At 41.2% G+C, this 20555-nt stretch overlaps 1 protein-coding gene across 2 annotated transcripts in view; it reads right to left on the minus strand.

Annotated features, from left to right (window-relative positions):
- Nucleotides 1-1117: 1117 nt before the first annotated feature.
- The window catches only part of adarb1b (adenosine deaminase RNA specific B1b), a 120415-nt gene continuing 100977 nt past the window's right edge, over nt 1118-20555 (minus strand). For both annotated transcript variants that reach the window (XM_089002813.1, XM_089002812.1), the window contains 8 exons: nt 17947-18875; nt 15141-15255; nt 14884-15052; nt 14666-14817; nt 10424-10592; nt 4805-4986; nt 2997-3175; nt 1118-1869 (listed from right to left, as the gene is read on the minus strand). In XM_089002813.1, the coding sequence (XP_088858939.1) occupies nt 1693-1869; nt 2997-3175; nt 4805-4986; nt 10424-10592; nt 14666-14817; nt 14884-15052; nt 15141-15255; nt 17947-18875 (2072 nt within the window). In that variant the 3' untranslated portion in view covers nt 1118-1692. The remainder of the gene's footprint in view (nt 1870-2996; nt 3176-4804; nt 4987-10423; nt 10593-14665; nt 14818-14883; nt 15053-15140; nt 15256-17946; nt 18876-20555) is intronic.

The raw sequence follows: 20555 nt of genomic DNA on the forward strand, positions 1-20555 counted from the left end.
AAAGAAAGGAACCTACATTTTTCTTTGTCTACCTTAAAAAAAAAAAAAAAAAGACATAACGTATCATACTGCCAAGATCCAAACCACAACCGGATATAAAATGCACCATCTAAAAAAAAAAGACAAATAAAAAATAAATAAAATCAACCTACATTTTCTATGTCGAGAAGATAAAAAAAAAAAAAAAAATCAACCTACATTTTCTGTCTAGCACAAAAAAATGAAATCAATCAAAAATCAATCAATCTGTGTACTAAAAAAAAAATAAAAAATAAAAATAAAAAAATTAAACCTACATTTTCTTTGTCTAACACACAAAAAAATAAAAAAATTAAAATGAAACAACAAATCAACCCGGGTTTTCTATGACCACCAAAAAAACGTATCATATAACAAAAGGCATAAAATCCACCTTCTAAAAAAAATTAAAATAAAATAAACCTACATTTTCAATGCCGACCAAAAAAAAAAAACAAAAAACAATAACAATCATTAAAAATAAAAAAAAAAGTTTGGCTAGCACGAAAAAAAAATTAAAATAAAAATGAAATAACAAACCAAACCGCGTTTTCTATGTCTACCCCCCAAAAATATCACGAAAGGCATAAAATGCACCTTCTAAAAAAAAAAATAAAAATAAAATAAATCTATATTTTGTATGCCCCGACCAAAAAAAATTTCTAATAATAATAATAATCATAAAAAAAATCTTTATCTAGCACAAAAAAAATGAAACAACAAACCAACCTGCGTTTTCTATGTCCACCCCCCAAAAAAATAAAAAATAATAATAATAAATAATACAAATAATCATAAAAAATAATAATATTAATTAAAAACAAAAAAATTAAAACAATTATTTGCCAAGCACAAAAAAATAAAAAATAAAAATGAAATAACAAATCAACCCACGTTTTCTATGTCCACCCAAAAAATAAAAAAATAACTAAAAAAACCTTTCATATCACAAAAGGCATAAAATGCACAAAAAATTTCTAAAAAAATAAAATAAATCTACATTTTCTATACCGACCAAAAAAAATAATAATACGTAATTAAAAATTAAAAACATTTTTTTATTCTTTGTCTAGCACAAAAAATAAAAATAAAAATGAAATAACCCGTGGTTGTCCACCCAAAAAAAAAGAAAAGAAGAAAAAAAAACGTATCATATATCCAAGATCCAAAATCACAAAAGGCATAAAATGCACCTTCTAAAAAAAAATAACCATAAAATAAACCTACATTTTCTATGCCGACAAAAAAAAAAAAAAAAAAAAAAAATTAATATTAAAATTTTCTATGAAAAAAGCAACCTTTTTTTGTGTCCTCAACACATAAAAAAATCAACCTTTGTTTTCTTTGCCTACCACAAAATAAAATAACACAAAAAAAAAAAAAAATTGCATGGATTCCAGTTTTAGTACACGGGGAAGCCCAGCATCCTTTCAAAGTAAAACGCAAGACCATTTCATGAGGTGAGTCCTGTAAAGGAGCGACCCTGATGAAGATGTGTGTGTGGGGGTGGGGTGGGGGAGACTGTGCACACTTATTTCCACGAGTTAACAGCTGCAAGTGCGTGCAAATATACGGAGAGAGGCGAGGGAGGGGCTTGCGAATGCGGGTCAATCATCTGAGGTCCTGTCGGGTGTGTGTGTGTGTGTGTTGGGGGGCAAGAAAGAGGGGGGTCCCTCAGGAGGCCAGAGTGAACTGGTCTTGCTCGCTGGGCTTTTTGACCCAAGCCCCCAGACCGGCTTTGTGGAAAGCCTTGATGAGCGCCTGCTTGGCCTCGTGGTACTCGGCCGCCGCCTGTTTGGCGTCGTGGTATGACGCCGGCTTGAGCATCTTGATCCGCAAGATGGAAGACAGCTGGGGGGGCCGGGGGAAAAAGAACACAAAACATAGTCAGCGATGCGATGCTAAAAAGTGTGTATATATATATATATATAGCTTCTGAGCTAGCAAGCGCGCTAGGTAAGGAGAGAGCTCGATAGCGTTCAAGCTAGCTAGCATTCAAACCTGTGATGTAGAGCTAACTATCACAACTACTATAACGATCACAACTATACAACTATAACAATCACTCTTTCTATTCAGCTAGCTGGCTAATCCCTTACATCACCGCTAGCTGAATAGAAATAAAGCTAGCTAGCTTGCTAGCAATCACTCTTTCTATTCAGCTAGCTGGCATTCAAGCTAGCTATCAAGCAAGCTAGCTAGCATTCGAACCTGTGATGTAAGGGATTAGCCAACTAGCTAGCTCTCTTTCTATTCAGCCAGCTAGCTGAATAGAATGAGAGCTAGCTAGCCCGCGAAGGCAAATCCAGCATGTCAAATGCCATGATGCTTGCTTGCTAGCGAGCGAGCTATCTAGCAATAGAGCTAGCGATAGAGCTAGCAAGCAAGCTAGGTAGGGAGCGAGCTAGCGTTTGAGCTAGCTAGCATTCAAGCTAGCTAGCGTTCGAGCTAGCTGGCATTCAAGCTAGCTATCAAGCAAGCTAGCTAGCATTCGAACCTGTGATGTAAGGGATTAGCCAACTAGCTAGCTCTCTTTCTATTCAGCCAGCTAGCTGAATAGAAGGAGAGCTAGCTAGCTGGCTAATCCCTTACACAGGTGTCAAAGTCAAGACTCGAGGGCGAAATCCGACCTGCCACATAATTTTATTCGGCCCGGAAAACCTAATTAAGCATCTCAAGTGCCATGATGCTTGCTAACTTGCGATAGAGATAGCTTGAAATAGAGCTAACTAGCAAGCTAGCTAGCATCCAAGCAAGCAAGCAAGCTCCCTAGCTAAGGAGTAAGCTAGCTAGCATTCCAGCTAGCTAGCGTTTGTCGTGCGCGCTATATGTAATATGTAGTGGGGATTAAAAATTCTAATGGTTTCCCCAAATTCAATAACGGCCCCCTGCGAGGAAACCATAACTACAATGTGGCCCGTGGCAAAAAATGACTTTGACACCCTCGGCATCTCAAAATTTGGAAATTAGTCGAGTACCTTGGAGTGCAGGCGCACCCATCGGCTGTAGAGGGCATGCTTGCAAAGGCGCGAAGCTCGGCCCATGTCGTCCTTGCCCGTGGTGGCGTTGATCACCTCCAAGCCCTGGTCACCCACCGTCCAGTTCACGCTGAAGTTGGGCGCTTTGCCCGGCTGCCTAGCCTCCGCGTTGCTTATTCCTACCAAAGCAAATCAATCCATCAATTGATCTGAAGATACCATAATAAGAATAATAATAATAATAATAATAATAATAATAATAATAATAATAAATTTCATTTTATAAGAGCCTTTCAAAACTTTCAAGGTCACTTTACAGTCACAGAATAAGTTTTTCTGTGGGTGAGCAGCGGCAGCCAGCGTTCACTCAACCCGGAAGTAACTCAAATAGATAGAAACTAGCTAGCTACCTAATACAAAGCTAGATTGATAGCTAGTCAGCTAGATAGCTACATAGCTAATAGATAGATATCAAGATAGCTAGCCAGACAGCTAGATAGCTAATAGCCAGCAACAGAAAATGACGGTTGAGCAGAAGAAGGAGATCATCTAAAAACACCAACGAGGTGTGCGTTTGTGTGATTTAGCGTCCCAGTACGCTAAGTCAACCATTGCTACATGCAGCTAAGGTTGTTTCTGTGTTGTCTAATCAAAGGTCTCAGGCGATAAAAGAGGTTGAAAAGCAGCTAGCAGGGGAATGTGTGAGTTAGGGTATTATTGCAACTTCACTTGGATATCATCAAGAGGCAACTACATCAACGACCATCACAAAGGGAAATAAAACAACTTTATTATACAGTACAGTTTATTTCTTTAATTACAATACATTATCACACTTATAAATAAACTAAGGTATATTTTGTGTAGTTTTATGACTTAGTAGAAAATTGTTTTATAGGGACCTAGGAACGGATTATTCTTATTTTTAATAGTTTCTTATGGGAAATAAATGTTTGGCAGATGAACGTTTCGCCTTATACACACTTTCTGGGAACCAATTAAGCTTGTAAGGTGAGGTATCACTGTATAAACATTTAGAATTGAGTCTTTTATCCATTACCCCAATGAATAATCAGGCACATTTTTGCAGTAAAGTTTGTCCGTATTTGATTTTATGGACTGCATTTGACAAAGAGAATAAGCCACATGAAATGGGGGATGAGAGGGACAGGTTATTTGTTGTCATTATATTATTATTATTATTATTATTATGGTTATTATGATGATTATTATTATGATTATTATGATTACTACCTGGCTGGCTATCGAGCTGGCTACCCTGCGGGCTATCTATCTAGCTGGATATCTACTAGTTATACGGCTACCTAGCTAGCTGTCTATCTGTTAGCTATCTACTGGCTATCTAGCTAGCTACCTAGCTGGCTATCTATTTGCTATCTATTAGCTAGCTGGCTGGCTCGCTAGTTATCTAGCTGGCTATCTCTTAGTTATGCGGCTACTTACCTAGCTGTCTATCAATTAGCTATCTATTGGCTATCTATTAGCTAGCTAGCTTTCTATCTATTTGAGTTACTTCCGGGTTGAGTGGATGCTGGCGCGTGTGGCTGCTGCTGCTCACTCCCAGAAGAATGTATCCTGTAACTGAAAAGTGACCATGAGAGTTTTGAAAGGCGCTTATAAATGAAATGTATTATTATTATCATCATCATTATTATCAACCTCTTCATCAGAGCTTCTGCAAAGTTTGATGCTTTTTGCTTAATACGCAGCCCCCGCTGTTCAAATTCCACAAAATGGCCGCCGTCGAAATGACCACGCCCACCAAGGAGAAGATGGCCTTTTCTCACCGCTGAGCAAAGGTCTGTTGAGCGTGAACTGCTGGGGGAGGTCCTCGATATCGGCGATGCGCTGATACATAGCTCGGGAAAGATGGTCGCCGTGGTAGAGGCTCCCCAGGATGATGCTGGAGAAGTAGATGGGCTCCGTGAAGTAACTCATCAAGGAACCTTGGATGCCCACCACGTTCCACCTGCAACAAACAAAATTAGCACGTTAGCATTGTAGGCGTGAAAAAAAAGTTATTTTTTCAGGTGGGAGGGAATCCCAATCCCATTCCAGTTGTCAAGTTTGAAGTTATAAAATGGAGACAAAGAATATGTCACGCTGAAGGGCAAAGACGTGAAGGATAAACGAGCACACGACGCTACGGGCTAACGCAACGTGTCACACTGAGGGATCCAATTTTCTTTTGGGATTTTTTTTTTATTTCCACAAAATCGGCGTATTTCTGCGCTGTATCATTAGCCATCGCTCCCAGAGTCATTTTCCCATTGACACGCTCTGCGAAGCATCACACTCCCACCACCTCAATCGGTGTGGGGAGGGTGCGTAAGGACTCAAATGTGTAGAGTAGGAACAAGGGACTTACAAAAAAAGTTAGGTCCTTACACGGGTTGAAGAACAAAACCAATTTTGTGAGGGTGGGGGGAAATCAATATAATCCAGTACTAAAGTTTGCTCAGGTTGATGAAATGGACTTTCATGGCCGTTTATTGATCATGACAATCGACACTGTTGAGATCATCGTCCGAGTTAGATTGAAGATTGCAAATATTTGATGGCCACATCAATCATCCTCACTAGCCAGTGTCTGAAACTCATGACAAAAAGTTAGTGGAAACCCAGGCAGACAACTTTGAAAAGTTGCCGGCCCGGCCGTAAAGATGCCTGCCCCATTTTTCACAACTTAAAACACAAAAAGACGTCTAATCGCCCCCCCCCCAAAAAAAAACATTGTTGCGAAGTATAAAGGTTTTTTTTAAATTAAGGAGCTCCCTACCACAATTGCTACCTTGCCCAATTTATGCTAAATAACCCTTGCTGAAGATTTCGCTCTAGCTGTCGTTTGCCGTCATGGTGCACAATGCAATGTGCGCGTTGTGTTATCTGCTCAAAGCTATGTGGACCTCCTCTTTCTCAGCGGCTTTCAAAACTGTCAAGTACACTTTTCAGTCAGAGTGTAGTATGAAGCAGGCTTCTGATTGGCTGCCAGTGCCGTGTATGCAAATTGCCTAACAAACGTTTGTTTGGTAATTTGCATACGCGGCACCGGCAGCCAATCAGAAGCCTGTTTCGTGCTTCGGATTACACCTTGACTGAAAAGTGTACTTTAGCGTTTTGAAAGCTGCTGAGAAAGAGGAGTCCGTGTGGCTTGTAGCTTTTTGTTTGGGGTTTTTGCGTTATTGGATAAAACAAATGTTTGCTTTTTTCTTGAAGAAGTTTGTCGGCCATCCGGGCCGAGACGCTTTGAAAGTTGTACGCCCGACGTAAAAGTTGTATGCCCTGGGCCACCGGGCACACTATTTCAAACACTGTCACTAGCATTCATACCTTGTGGGGACAATATTGAGGGTTCATTCATTGCATTATTTTTTTAATGTGGGAGGAAACCAAAGTACCTGGAAAAAAACCCACGCAGAACATGCTAACTCCACACAGAGAGGCTATCTATCGGTATGTATCTATCAGGCTAGCTAGATAGCTAAATATCCATCTATCTATCTGCCTAGCTAGATAGCTAAATATCCATCTATCTGCCTAGCTCGATAGCTAAATATCCATCTTTCTATCTGGCTAGATAGATAGCTAAATATCCATCTATCTGCCTAGCTAGATAGCTAAATATCCATCTATCTGCCTAGCTAGATAGCTAAATATTCATCTATCTGCCTAGATAGCTAAATATCCATCTATCTGCCTAGCTAGATAGCTAAATATCCATCTATCTGCCTAGCTAGATAGCTAAATATTCATCTATCTGCCTAGCTAGATAGCTAAATATCCATCCATCCATCTAACTATCTGGCTTGCTAGATAGCTAACTAGCTAGATATCTAACTTCTCACTAGCTTTCTAACTAACCAGGTAGATATGTATTTAACTACCTATCCATCTATCCATCCAGCTAGCTAGCTAGCGAGATATATATCTTCTTGCTAGCTAGCTAGCTAGATATGTATTAAATTATCTAGCTATCTAGCGAGCGAGATAGAAAGACATGCATTCAACTATCCAGCTAGCTTGCTAGATATCTATTTAAATATCTAGCGGGCTAGCTAACTAGATAGATAGATATGTATTTCACTATCTAGCTTGCTAGCTATCTATTTAGCAAGCAAATAAACAAACAAACAAACAAACCCAACCAACCAACCAAACAAACAAATAAACAAACAAACAAACAAATACATAAATAAATAAATAAATAAATACATAAATAACATGGGGTGAAAGCCCAACTGCAGATGGGTCAAAACGAGATTCCAAGCTTCTCACCAGCGCAAACGGCGTCACATGTGCTGAGGAGCCAATCAATCACGACTCATTAACTTTGGTGTTGTTTTTCCGGATATTATTTTGGTGTCGCAAAGCTATTTTGCCCTCTACTGACTTAGATCCCTCCGCCTTTGACAAAGGCGACAGAAAGGAAAAAAAGGTGGGCGAGCAGGGGCCGCAATCGATAATACAAGTACAAGCCGGAGGAACGGCGGGCGAGCAGACACAATGTGCCCAAGGTAAAAGCCTCAAAGAAATGGCGGCCGCTAACACAGCAGACGTGTCCTTCATCAAGCACACGCTCGGCGTCCAATCATTCGGTGCACTGAGGCAAGGTATTACCATCCCGGAGAAGAGTTATGGAGAATTTGGGATTGTTTTGCCTGGTGACGGGGCAGCCTCCTTTCATCACCTGCGTGGCGCACGCTCGCTTTCAACGCCGGCGGAGATCAAAGACAACCTGGTTGGTGCGCCCAAAATATTGAAAGGACAGGAAAGTCCATCAAGTGTGCTCGTTGTCCCCCAGACAAACCGCGAGGGAAAAAATATTGCGAGGCCCGGCGGCGGCCATTTTGACATGTACAGGATGACCCAAAAAGATGCGTACCCATGAACATTTCAATTGTGGCGTTGATTAAAAAGCCATTTATTTTCAAATTACAACCACGTATTATTCAGTTTAAAGAACAACCGACATCACTTTTTTGTTTCCTAACTGACATCAGAAAAACGTTTTATAGCATCTAAAATACCCAAATCATGCAGCATGATATTTTTAGTCAAATGCTAAACACCAATAAAAATGACTTAAAGTGTGCTGAAACTGCAAAAAAATGAAACCGGAAGTGGCCAGTTTCAGAAGGTCCCGCCCCCTTGTTCGTGGTGTCACCCCAAGACGTCTTGCCTTGCAGGAGAATCAAAACAATGGCTTCAGATTCGGAGAATATGCTTTCTTGTTACTCATCCAGTTATGAATATGATTCAAATAGTTCTGAAGAGGAAAGCATACATGTTTGCAATAGATTAAATAATTTATTCCGTGCCATTTTGAGGTATCTGTGGGCGGGAAATGTAGCACCAAAAAGAGGCAGAAAATGGCGACAAAGCTCTGTATAAGGAATTAATCAGCCCGTTTCCACAGGCTGATTAATTCTTTACATGGAGCTTTGTTTCCACAGGCTGATTAATTCCTTACACGGAGCTTTGTCGCCATCTTCTGCCTCTTTTTGGTGCGACACGAAGTTTTCAGATGAAACAAAGTACAGCAAAATGCATTGCCGTGATGGAAGGACTGCTACAACGTGTCCTTTTTTCGGTCAGGGACGCGTTCCTTCACAAACGTAACGTGAGGACTCGTCACCAACTCAAAAACAAGACTTCCGGAATATTCAGCGCAAGTCTTAAAACGTAAACTATAGCTATATGCGGTGGAAACTTTGTAAAATACGCTCAGTAGAAGTTGTTTGAAGCGATTTAACAAATTATGGACACAACTTGTCCGGAGATGTCGGTTGTCCTTTATGGAAGACAATTCACCACAGTTTCAGCTATTTCTGTCAATTTTAGTCAAGTTATGGCATTCCCAATATGTGGTCCAAATGTCCACCATTTCATTGCAAGCAAACCTGTACTCGTCTGACAAAGTTGTCAATCACTTTTACACACTCCTCGTTCGGGAGAAACCATTGCTGCAGCGAGGGACTCAGTAGGACGCATCTTTTTGGATCACCCTTCCGAAAGAGGAGTGTGTAAAAGTGATTGACAATTTTGTCAGATGAGTACAGGTTTGCTTGCAACGAAAAGGTGGACATTTGGAACAGATCTTGGGAAAGCCATAAATTGACTAAAAATTGACAGAAACACCTGAAACTCTGGTGAATGGTCTTCCATAAACTGAATAATGTGTGGTTGTAATTTGAAATACAGTAAAGTCTCGTTATATCGATATTCAAGGGAGTCCGAAAAAATATCGCTATAACCGGGACTATCGATATATCCGATATCGATATAACGAGACTTTACTGTATATAGCTTTTTAATCAAAGCCACAATTGAAATTTTCATGGGTACGCACAGTGTCTGAAACTCATGACAAAAAGTTAGCGGACACCAGGGCAGACAACTGAAGAGTTGCCTGCCTGGCCGTAAAGTTGCCTGTCCCATTTTTCACCACTTGAAACACAAAAAAAAGAAGAATAATCGCAAAAAAAAAAACATTGTTGCGAAGTAAAATGATTTTTTTAAATTAACAAAGTACCTACCACAAGTGCTCCCTTGCTTAATTTATGGTAACTATCCTTTGCTGAAGATTTTTCTCCAGTTGTCGTTTGTCGTCATGGTGCACAATGCAATGTTTGAGTTGCGTTATCTGCTAAAAGCCACTAGGATTCCTCATTCGAAGCGCCTTTCAAAACGCTCAAGTACACTTTACAGTCACGGTATAGTCCGAAACAGGCTTCTGATTGGCTGCCGTGCCGAGTATGTAAGAAAGTTGAAGAAAACGAATATTCGTTAGGCAATTTGCATACTCGGCACGGCAGCCAATCAGAACCCTGTTTCGTGCTTCGGACTATACCGTGACTGTAAAGTGTACTTGAGAGTTTTGAAGGCTTGTAGTGGTTTGCTTGTAGCTTTTGCTTTCTTGAATAAAACAAACGTTTGATTTGAAAATAGTCTTTTTTTTATTCTTGAAGAAGTTGTCGGCCACCCGGGCTGAGACGTTTTGAAAGTTGTACGCCCGACGTAAAAGTTGTACGACCTGGGCCTCCGGGCAGACGTTATTTCAAACACTGGTACGCATCTTTTTGGGTCACCCTGGATTTATTTCTGCTAGGGCGTTTGTGACGTTTGTCGTCTTTCACTATATCTAATCAAATATGAAAGTGGCGCGGCGAAGGCCAATGTCAGAACTGCTGCGCTATTTTTTCAGTCTAAATATGAAATTTCGACAATAAATCCATAAATAACAAGACTAGCCTTGGCCTCTGCGAACAACAGAACCCAAATTTGTAGGCGAGCTGAAATTGGTTGAAACTATGGTAATGCGGGAGGAGGTGGGATCAAAACACCCAAAAAAATGAAAAAAAAAAAAATTCGCTCAAGGTCAAAGAGGAACTTTGAAGGTGAATGACCTGGCAATCTTGTCGCTGCAGGACATGGTGAGTAGCCTTTCTCCCTGAAGAACGCCGTCCCACGTTTGGATGGTGTTACTGGACCTGACGGGGATGGTGCCCTCACCGGACTCAATCTTGGTGCGAAGCTGACCTCTTGCTTTTCGATTGGGGTGTCGGTCTCCTTGGTCTGAGGCCGCCGAGGCACGGAAGAAGGAAAAAGGTTGTATGTTACAACAAGTAAACGAACGCAACAATCTGGCCTCCAGAACCAGAAAATGGAATCGTGTCAAATTCACTTACATTTTTCTATCCAATTCATTACAAGTGATCTATGTCCCAAGGTTTGGAATTTAACATTTTGATTGCTGCTTTAAAATAAATGAATATAATAATAATACATTTCATTTATAAGCGCATTTCAAAACTCTCAAGGTTACTTCACAGTCACAGGATAAGTCTTTTTGTGGCAATTTGTTTGATTGCTGCTCTAAAATAAATACATTAATTAATTTTAAAATATATACAGATGTATATATATGTACAGTAAAGTCTCGTTATATCGATATTCAAGGGAGTCCGAAAAAATATCGATATAACCGGGACTATCGATATATCCGACCCTGTTTGCATGTAATTTTCTCTGTGCGTGCATAGAAATAGTATCGATATAACCGGGACTATCGATATATCCAATATCGATATAACGAGACTTTACTGTATTTTGATTCTTCTTCTTTTCCTTTCGGCTTTTCCCCACAAGGGGTCGCCACAGCAAATCAGTGCCCTCCATCTTTAGAGGTTTGATTGCTGCTGTAAAATAATACATACATAGGATATACAGTAAAGTCTCGTTATATCGATATCGGATATATCGATAGACCCGGTTATATCGATGCTATTTCTATGCACGCACGGAGAAAATTACATGCAAACAGGGTCGGATATATCGATAGTCCCGGTTATATCAATATTTTTTCGGACTCCCTTGAATATCGATATAACGAGACTTTACTGTATATGCATATTTTTTTAAATACATTTGTGTATTTATTTTGATTGCTGCTGTAAAATAATACAGGTAATAACTGTTTCATTTCGTTTTTATTGAACAATATTTAGTTTCTTGTGCCGTGTTTCATTTGCCCGTGAGTGTCCGTGGCGGGTTGAACTGTGCGCCAGCCATTACAAGCGCACCGCGTGTTCTGCCGAGTCTCCGCCTATGATGCGTTCAGGGACATCTTGTAAATAACAGTGAACTTGTGTTGTATTCTCTTTTTCTGTAAATAACCACTATACGATCACACGTTGTTAATTCTGTTTTGTTATCTACAATGTTTTGCATTTGAGAACAATCTCGAGGAGATTCAGGTTAATCACAAGACGAAACCCATGCGACTTCACCCATCCCTTCTGCCATACTGTGTTGCAGAAATAAAAGAAATAAAAAGACAAATTCACGCGTCTGGTCTCATTAAGACGGCAGCATCGTGGAGGCGAAGACAGTCACTGTTGTGACACCCGTCACATATGTACATCTCTCTCTCTCTCTCTCTCTCTCTCTCTCTCTCTCTCTCTCTCTCTCTCTCTCTCTCTCTCTCTCTCTCTCTCTCTCTCTCTCTCTATATATATATATATATATATATATATACAGTAAAGTCTCGTTATATCGATATCGGTTATATCGATAGTACCGCTTATTACGATATTATTTTCGTTTCCCTTGCACATTTCTAGTCTTTTTATGTATAATTAGTACCGTTTAGTACGATACCCGGTTATTACAATAATCCGGTTATTACGGTGCTCCTTTTCATCCCCCGCCGGCCATTTTTGTTGTTTACATCGATATATCCGTCGCGCCATTGTTCAACTTGGTCACGTGTCTTGTTACGTGAGCCGCCATCGGTCGCGCCATTGGTCGACTTGGTCACATGAGCCGTCATCGGTCGCGCTATTGGTCGACTTGGCCGTGTGACTTTGTCACGTGACACGCCATCGGTCGCGCCATTGGTCAACTTGGTCACGTGTCTTGGTTACGTGTCACGCCATCAGTCGCGCCATTGGTCGACTTGGTCAGGTTACGTGCCCAGCACCCGTGTAGCAGAGCCATTTTCATTTTCAGACGCTAGCTCGTGTGTAGCAGACGAGATTGAAGTGTTTGTGTTAAAAGGTAAAAATGGGAAGCAGAAGAAGATTGATGACTTTTTTAAATTGTATCCATAATACAGTAAGATGTAAGCGTTGCAGTTTCCCTGTTGTGTTATGTACATGCCCACTGTACTGTATATGAATGCAATCGTTTTTTGCAACAATGTTTCTTGTTTTGTCTGCTGAAGCGCGATGATTTTGTAAATTATTAACATTCCATACTGTGTATTAAAGGACAGCCGATGTCACTTTTTATTCAAATGCAAATAAAAATGATTTCACGCCAAGATGTCTTGCATTGCTTGTGAATCCAAACAATGGCTTCAGATTCGGATAATATGCTTTCTTGTTACACATCCAGTTAGGAATATGTTTCAAATACACTGTAGTTCTGAAGATTAAAGCATACATTTTTACAATCATTAAAGAATTATATGTGCCATTTTGAGGCAACATTGGGGGAACATCTCTCACCCAAAAAAAAGGGAGCTAATGGCCAGCTCCGTTTCTTATATGGCGCTTGGCTGCCCTCTTTTGGCGGCTTTTTAATGCAGTTCGGCCCAGGATCGGATATATCGATAGTCCCGGTTATATCGATATTTTTTCGGACTCCCTTGAATATCGATATCACGAGACTTTATTGTATTGTACTTTTTTATATTAGAAATTCGTTTTACATATAATTTACATTATTTTTGGTAGTAAATTAATTTGGGAGCTGAAAGAGCCGGAATTCCCATCACTATTCTACTGACGCATGTTTGGATAGCTCTCGTATCATACAGTCATGGAAGATTGGTTTTCTTTTATCACATTTTCCTGGTCCTGGAATTTGAGTGACAATGACAAAAACCCTTGCACCGGAGTGGACACATTTTTGCACATCGTCTGGCAGTCAATGAGTTAATTAGTTCTGTATTTTCCGGTGTATAAGGCGCACCCAGAAGCCTTGATTTTCTTGAAAAGATAAGCCTGTGTCTTATATGTGAAGTCATATTGAGCCGTGGTCTCGCAACTATTGTTGTTATAGTGTCATTGCCTATAGCAGCAGCTGTTTGCTCAGTGTGGCTACATGCTAATACTGGTTAGCACAGTTATGTATTTATGACTTCCTGTCCCTAGGATACCAAACATGTGAACAAAAGATACTGGCCAGCTATCTAGCTAGCTATCTATTAGCTATATAGTGATATAGCTGACTGACTAGCTAGTTATTAAATATCTGTTGGCTAGCTAGCACTGGCACGTGTGGCTGCCGCTGCTCACCCACTGAAAAACGTACACTGTGACTGTAAAGCGACATTGAGAGTTTTGAAAAGCGCTGAGAAATGAATTGTATTATTAGTGTTATGATTGACAGCTCCCCCATACCTCCCTTGTTGCTTTTGCTATTGAAAGACAGTTAGCAAAAAACGACAATGCTGAGTGACAACATAACCATCAGAATCAAATGGCAACAAGACTTGTTTGTTAACGTTTCCTATGGCGCATATTCATCGGCTAATTAAATGCACTAGCGGTTCTCGCATGAAACGGAAAACAAAATAAGAGGGGGGTTAATGAGTCCAACAGTGGGGGAGCAAAGGGGCAAAATGACTGACAAACTAACAAAAGCGCTCATTCATGAACGTGTTGAATGCCTATTCGAACGTTACGGCAAATTTCTAATTAACATCCCATATGGAAGATTGTAAGCACACTAATTCACCCACAAACCCCCCCAGGTTTAAAAGAGCCCATCTATCTATTAATTCTATAGCTATCTAGCTGGCTAGCAATCTAGCTATCTATTAGCTAACTAGCTAGCTAGCTTTCTATCTATTTGAGTTACTTCCGGTTGAGTGAACGCTGGCGGCTGCCTCTGCTCACCCACAGAAAAACGTACACTGTGACTGTAAAGTGACATTGAGAGTTATGAAAGGCGCTTATAAATGATTTTATTATTATTATTATTATTATTATTATTATTATTATTATTATTATTATTATTAATTATTATTATTATGCTTACTTTTCAATGAGCTGTCAATTCATCGGTCCACTAAAAAAATTGGTCTGTCAATTTGAAATGATAAACAACATGCTAAGATAAGAAATATGGTGGCATTTAACCTTCCACGCCGGCTTCATGGGGCGAGAAAATGCGGGCGTCTCCGCAGGGCGAGGTGCTGATGTAGAGGTGGAACTGAATGTTGTCCTTTAGCTTGTAGCCTCCTTGGTCGGACGGCGCAAAGATGGATTTCTGATGCTCTTCTCTGCTGCCGCTATGGACAAAGCGTCAATTGTCCGTCAATTGTCCTAAAGCGTGACAAAGGTAAAGGTGTCCTTACCTAAGGAAGAACTCCAGCTGGATGTAGAGGAACCTGATGAGCGAGCGTCGGGCGATGATCTCGGCGTGGCAGTCGTTGAGGGCCAGGCCGCGGTCGCTCATGTACTCGCCGTTGATGCATTTGGTCCCCGTCGACACGCAAATCACCTGCGCTTCTTTGACATCCGTCCCTAGGAGGACGGGCAAAAAAAAAAAAAACGGACACGTGGTATTATGACGACAAAACGTTCCGCGAGACGGCGTGGATTGTTTATCCACCTGTCGTCATGACGACACCGGCCAGGACTTTCCGCCGCGCGTGAGGGGAGCTGAAGTTGTCCGTCAACTCGCTGAACTTATCCACGACCAGTCGAGAGACGGCGTCGGCGAGAACCTGCGAACACACAAAACACACACACACGCGCACACACACACACACACACACACACACACACGCACACACAAACACACACACACACACAAAGCAAGCAGCGTCAAATCTGACAGTCTATGAAACACGTGTGATATGAACCCCGTCCAGGGGGGGTTGGTAGCAGCAGATTTGTAGTGCCACACGCCTGTCCGATGAAATTGAAGATAGATTTATGTAAAATAAATTAATTTATGTATTTATCCATTTATGTGTGCATTTATTTATTTTTCTATTTCATTTTTTAATTTATTTTGTGGAAAGCATTTATTGTTGTAATGCAAACATTTGCACATTTTATTTTATTTAATCAGTTACAGCATTGATGCATTAATTAATTGATTAATCCATGAATTAATCTATTTGTTTTTTTTGTTATTTATTTCTATTTTTTACTTTTTAAAATTTATTTTGTGGAAAGAATTTATTGTTGTAATGCAAAAATTCACACATGCTTATTTATTTCTGCATTAATCAATCAACGAATTAATTAATCTTTGTTTATCTATTCTTTTCTTTTTCTTATTTATTTTTTGGAAAGCACTTATTGTTCCAATGTAAAAATTCGCACATGTTCATTTATTTATTCATTTATTTATGCTTTGATTAATCAACTAATTAATTTATTTATTTTTCTTTCATTTTGTGGAAAGCATTTATCATTTTAATGCAAAAATTCACACATTTATTTATTCATTCTTTTTCTTTCATTTTGCGGAAAGCATTTATCATTTTAATGCAAAAATTGACACATTTATTTATGCATTAATTAAACAATTAATTTCTTAATCGATTTATATATTTTTTCTGGCCTCCCTCATCCGCTGTCAATCAAAGCGGCTCCCTTAAAATTTGCCGCCTTGGCAGGTCTTGATGGCCAATACTGATTTATTGTTTCCATTTACATCCTCTCCCTGACCTCCTCCCAATAGAGTAAATTAAAGTGCCGAGTATCATAAATCTTTGGGAAATTGGCCATAGAGCACAACACAGTGGAACAAACGATGAAAATTTTTGCTGACGAAGTTTCTTGGATAACAAGCAAAACGTCCGACACCTCAAAGAAGTACAGATGACGGCTGAAGAAACCTTTTCATCGATGGACCACTCCTGTATGACTGAGAGCTTACACAGACGTATTGGTGCCAACTTTGGGAGAGACATCCTTCTGGTGGTACGTAACTTAGAAAAGGCCACTTTTAAATTAGATGACTTAAAGAACCACCTCAGATTCAAAGCGTAGATGTAGACAGAGCTGGTTAATTCCAAAATGCTTGAAACAAGCACCCATGGAATCCGGATACTTAGCCGATAAAATGCAACAGTGAACAAACTATTTTGGCCTAAAAAAATGATTTATCTTCACAAGAGTGAGCCGGCGATAAATTAATACAGTGATACCTTGGCTTACGAACTTCATTGGTTCCCAGAAAGTGTGTGTAAGGCAAAAAACAAGTGTGTATTCCAAACATTAATTTCCCATAGGAAACCATTAAAATGAGAATAATCCGTTCCCAAGTCCCCATAAAACGTAATTTTCTACTAAATAAGCCTTAAAACTACACAATATATAGCTTATTATATGTATAACTACACAATATATAGCTTATTATATGTATAATAAATTTACTACGGTATTGTACTTAAAGAAATAAACTGTGCTGTATAATAAAAATGTTTTATTTACCTTTGTGATGCAGGCAGACACACTGAAACTTCATTAATAGCTGGTTCCCTTGCTTGTCTTTTCACTTCAAATTGAACTGATGGCTAGTGTGGGTTATTTGTGGAGCCTGATTGATGGGATATTTTTACCTTGCAGTCTACACTCTGCCTTTGAACTATCAATTTGAAAGGAGTCCAAATTTCACTGTGTTTTCTATCCATTTTCTCCCCTTTTCACTTTTGTTTTTTCTTTGTAGTGCTATCAAGCTCTGTCGTCTCCCTTTCCTGTTTCATGTGCTCACAGTGCTTCTGTTTCTCTAACCCCTCCTCTTTTTCCTCACTGCTGCGTGTGTCTGTAATTCTTCCTGTCTCTTCTACCACATATCTTGACCAATCACGTGTGGCTTTCACCGAAGACTCGGGGGGGGGGGGGGGGGGGGGGGGGGGATAGAGGACACAAAAAAGTCCGCTGCCATTTCCAGCTCCTTGTTGGAAGCCGCCTCTCTTCGTTCACTTCAGAGATCCAGCTCCAAGAACCGTCTCGTTCGCGAACGACACATCAGTCATTATGGCGCTCCGTGTGTTTCCCAAAAAATAGTTCGTATGCCAAGATTTAACGTTCGTCAGGCGAAAACTTTGTTAGCTCAGGCGTTCGGAAGCCGAGGTATCACTGTCATTGTGTTATTCTTTTTAGGATTCATCTGTAGTTTTGGATCTTTGTCAAGGCCACATTTTGTCTTTTTTGTTAACTAACCTTTGCAGCCCACTCCAAATGTTTTTATATTATATAAAAAAATAATAATAGCAAAGGCCAGTGAAAAGATGGATGGCGCACCGCAAATGGCCCGCATTCCATAGTTTGGTCAATTGAAAGTTGCCAATGTAGGAACCAAAGTTCCTTGTAAACCGACGACCCTTAAGCCCAAGATTTAATACGAGTGTTTGTGTTCATTCCCGAGGAGACTGCGGGCGAGGAGAGGCGATGTTTACCTGCGGGAGGTGCAGCTGCAGGCCCTCACTGGGAATGGGCTGCCTGGATGGCGTCTGGTCCAGCTGCATGTTGAAGAGAGCCGAGAGAGCGGCCTGCGCCGCCCGGGCCTTGGCCAGCTTCTTGTTGCGACCCGAGCCTTCAAAGGTCTGCGCGTCAACCGTCACCGACATGACAAAATTCTTGGCGTGACTCTCGCCGCTCTCGGACACAAAGTCGTATTTGAGGCCCGGACGGAGTTCGTTGAGGATCATGACGGGGTTTTTGCCGCCGGCGGGGCAACCGAAGGCCGAGGGCGGGGGCAGCGGCGCCTGGGCCAGGTTGCCGCCGGGCGGCGTGGGCAGCGGGTATTCGCCCAGGGAGTTCAAGGCGCTGCCGCCGCCGTTGGAACCGGCGTAGAAGGATTCGTCGGAAGCGGCCGGCGTCTCGAAACCGTTGAAGAGCATGTCTGGGAAATCGGCCTGGTCGGAGGTGAAGTCCGTGTTGACGGTCAGCGTCCGTCCCATGGCCAGGTGCGCCTCCGAGGCGTTGGGGAACTGCACGAAGGAACGCAGCGCTTTCTCGGCCGCGTTCAACTTGGCCTTCTTCTTGGTGGGACCCATGCCCTCAAAGGTCTGCCCGTTGACCTCCACCGTCATGACGAAAACCGGCGCGTGGACCGGCCCCGTCTGCGACAGCAGTTTGTACTGCAGACCCGGTTTGATCTCGTTGAGCTGCATGAGGGCGTTCTTGGGCAGGATGGGCCCGGGCGTTTTCTTGCGCTTCTTGGCTCGGAACTTGGAGTGAGCGTGGCCATTGTTGCCCTCCTCCAGGGGGCGCTTTCGAGCGGCCGGCCCGCTACCGTTGGGGAGCTGTTCGGCCACGCCCACCCCTTCTTTGCACGACACCTTGTCCACGTTTCGGTTTTCCTTAACGTCGGTGCTGCTCGAACCTGCGGTGCCCAGAAAGAGTAACTTACAACGCCTTCGTTGCGGGATCTTGTAAATGCAAAATTGATAAGATTCCTTGAACACCCTTTGGAACTGAACCAATGATTTGTGTCCCTGTAGGAAAGCCGGTTCTGTTTCAAGTGATGCCCCGCGAGAGCTCCGTCTTGCCATTCTAAGGTCCTCACGTCGAGTCAGTAGGACTCGCTAACCCACGAGTGTCAAAGTCAAGGCCCGGAGGCCAAATGTGGCCCGCCACATCATTTTATTCGGACTGCAAAAGCAAATCTCATCTATCGAACTAGCTCGCTTGCTAGCTAGCTGGGCGATTTAGCTCGCAATTGAGCTAGCTAGCTATGTTTCTATTCAGCTAACTGGCTAATCCCTGACATTACATGTGTCAAAGTCAAGGCCTGGGGTCAGAATCTGGCCCGCCTAATCATTTTGTTCAGCCCACGATAGCAAATCAAATTGGTGAAATTCTATTTTCATCTATCAAACTAGCTAGCTAGCAGGTGATTTAGCTCACAATTGAGCGAGCTGTTTCTATTCAGCTATCTGGCTAATCCCTTACATCACATGTGTCAAAGTCAAAGCCTGGGGGCAGAATCTGGCCCGCTTAATCATTTTATTCGGCCCGCAATAGCAAATCAAATTTGTGAAATACGATTTTCATATATAAAACTAGCTAACTCGCTAGCTAGCGGGTGATTTAGCTCGAAATTGAGCTAGCTAGCTCTGTTTCTATTCAGCTATCTTGCTAATCCCTTACATCACATATGTCTGGGGGCCATGACTTTGACATCGTTCTATTCGGCCCGCGATAGCGAATCAAACTTGTGAAATTTCATTCTCATCTATCAAACTAGCTAGCTCGCTAGCGGGCGACTTAGCTCGCGATTTAGCTAGCTAGCTCTGTTTCCATTCAGCTATCTGGCTAATCAAATTTGACAACTAGCTACAGTCAAACCTGGGTTTTGGATTGAATTGGATTAGTCTATTTTCGACCATTAACCACTCCAGAAAAACGATTTGGTCAAAAACCAAATCATTTCCCATTATAATCAATGTAATCAATGTCTTCTTTTTTAAGCGATTTTGAACAATACAAACACGTTAACTGACAATGGAACGCTACACGAGCATAATGCGTCGGTCATAATGAGACGCGACACGAGGAAGTGACATATAAGGAAGCGGAGGGCAGTCGATTGGTGCATTCAGGTGTGCTCAGTTTGGTCAAAAATCAAAATTTTTGGCCGAAAACCAAAATGGTCGAGATGGTTTGACTGTATTGATAAGTTTGTTGGCCGCTCTAGATGTAATATGTGAAGGGGGATGAAACATCCTAATGGCTTCCCCAAATTCATAACGGCCCCCCAAGAGGAAACCGTAATTAAAAATGAGTCTGACACCCTTGGAATAGCCAAACAAGACGGTCAAAATTTTTCATTGGCAATTTGGCTTGAAAAGTGCAACTATGCCAACAATTCCCTTTTGAAGTTAAGAGTCTTATAAATATTGTGACAAATTTGTGTGATTTAAGACTCATTGATTACTTCTGCTTACATCTTTAAAAGTACTCATGACACAATTTTGAAAAATAGCTAGCGCTACGCTAAGCACTTACAAGTGAATTTAACGATAAGAAAGAGAGGACATTTTAATGGAAAGTGCCTTTGGAG

Source organism: Hippocampus bargibanti, linkage group LG08 (assembly GCF_051943395.1).
Source record: "Hippocampus bargibanti isolate YZ-2025 linkage group LG08, ASM5194339v1, whole genome shotgun sequence".
Lineage (NCBI taxonomy): Eukaryota > Metazoa > Chordata > Actinopteri > Syngnathiformes > Syngnathidae > Hippocampus > Hippocampus bargibanti.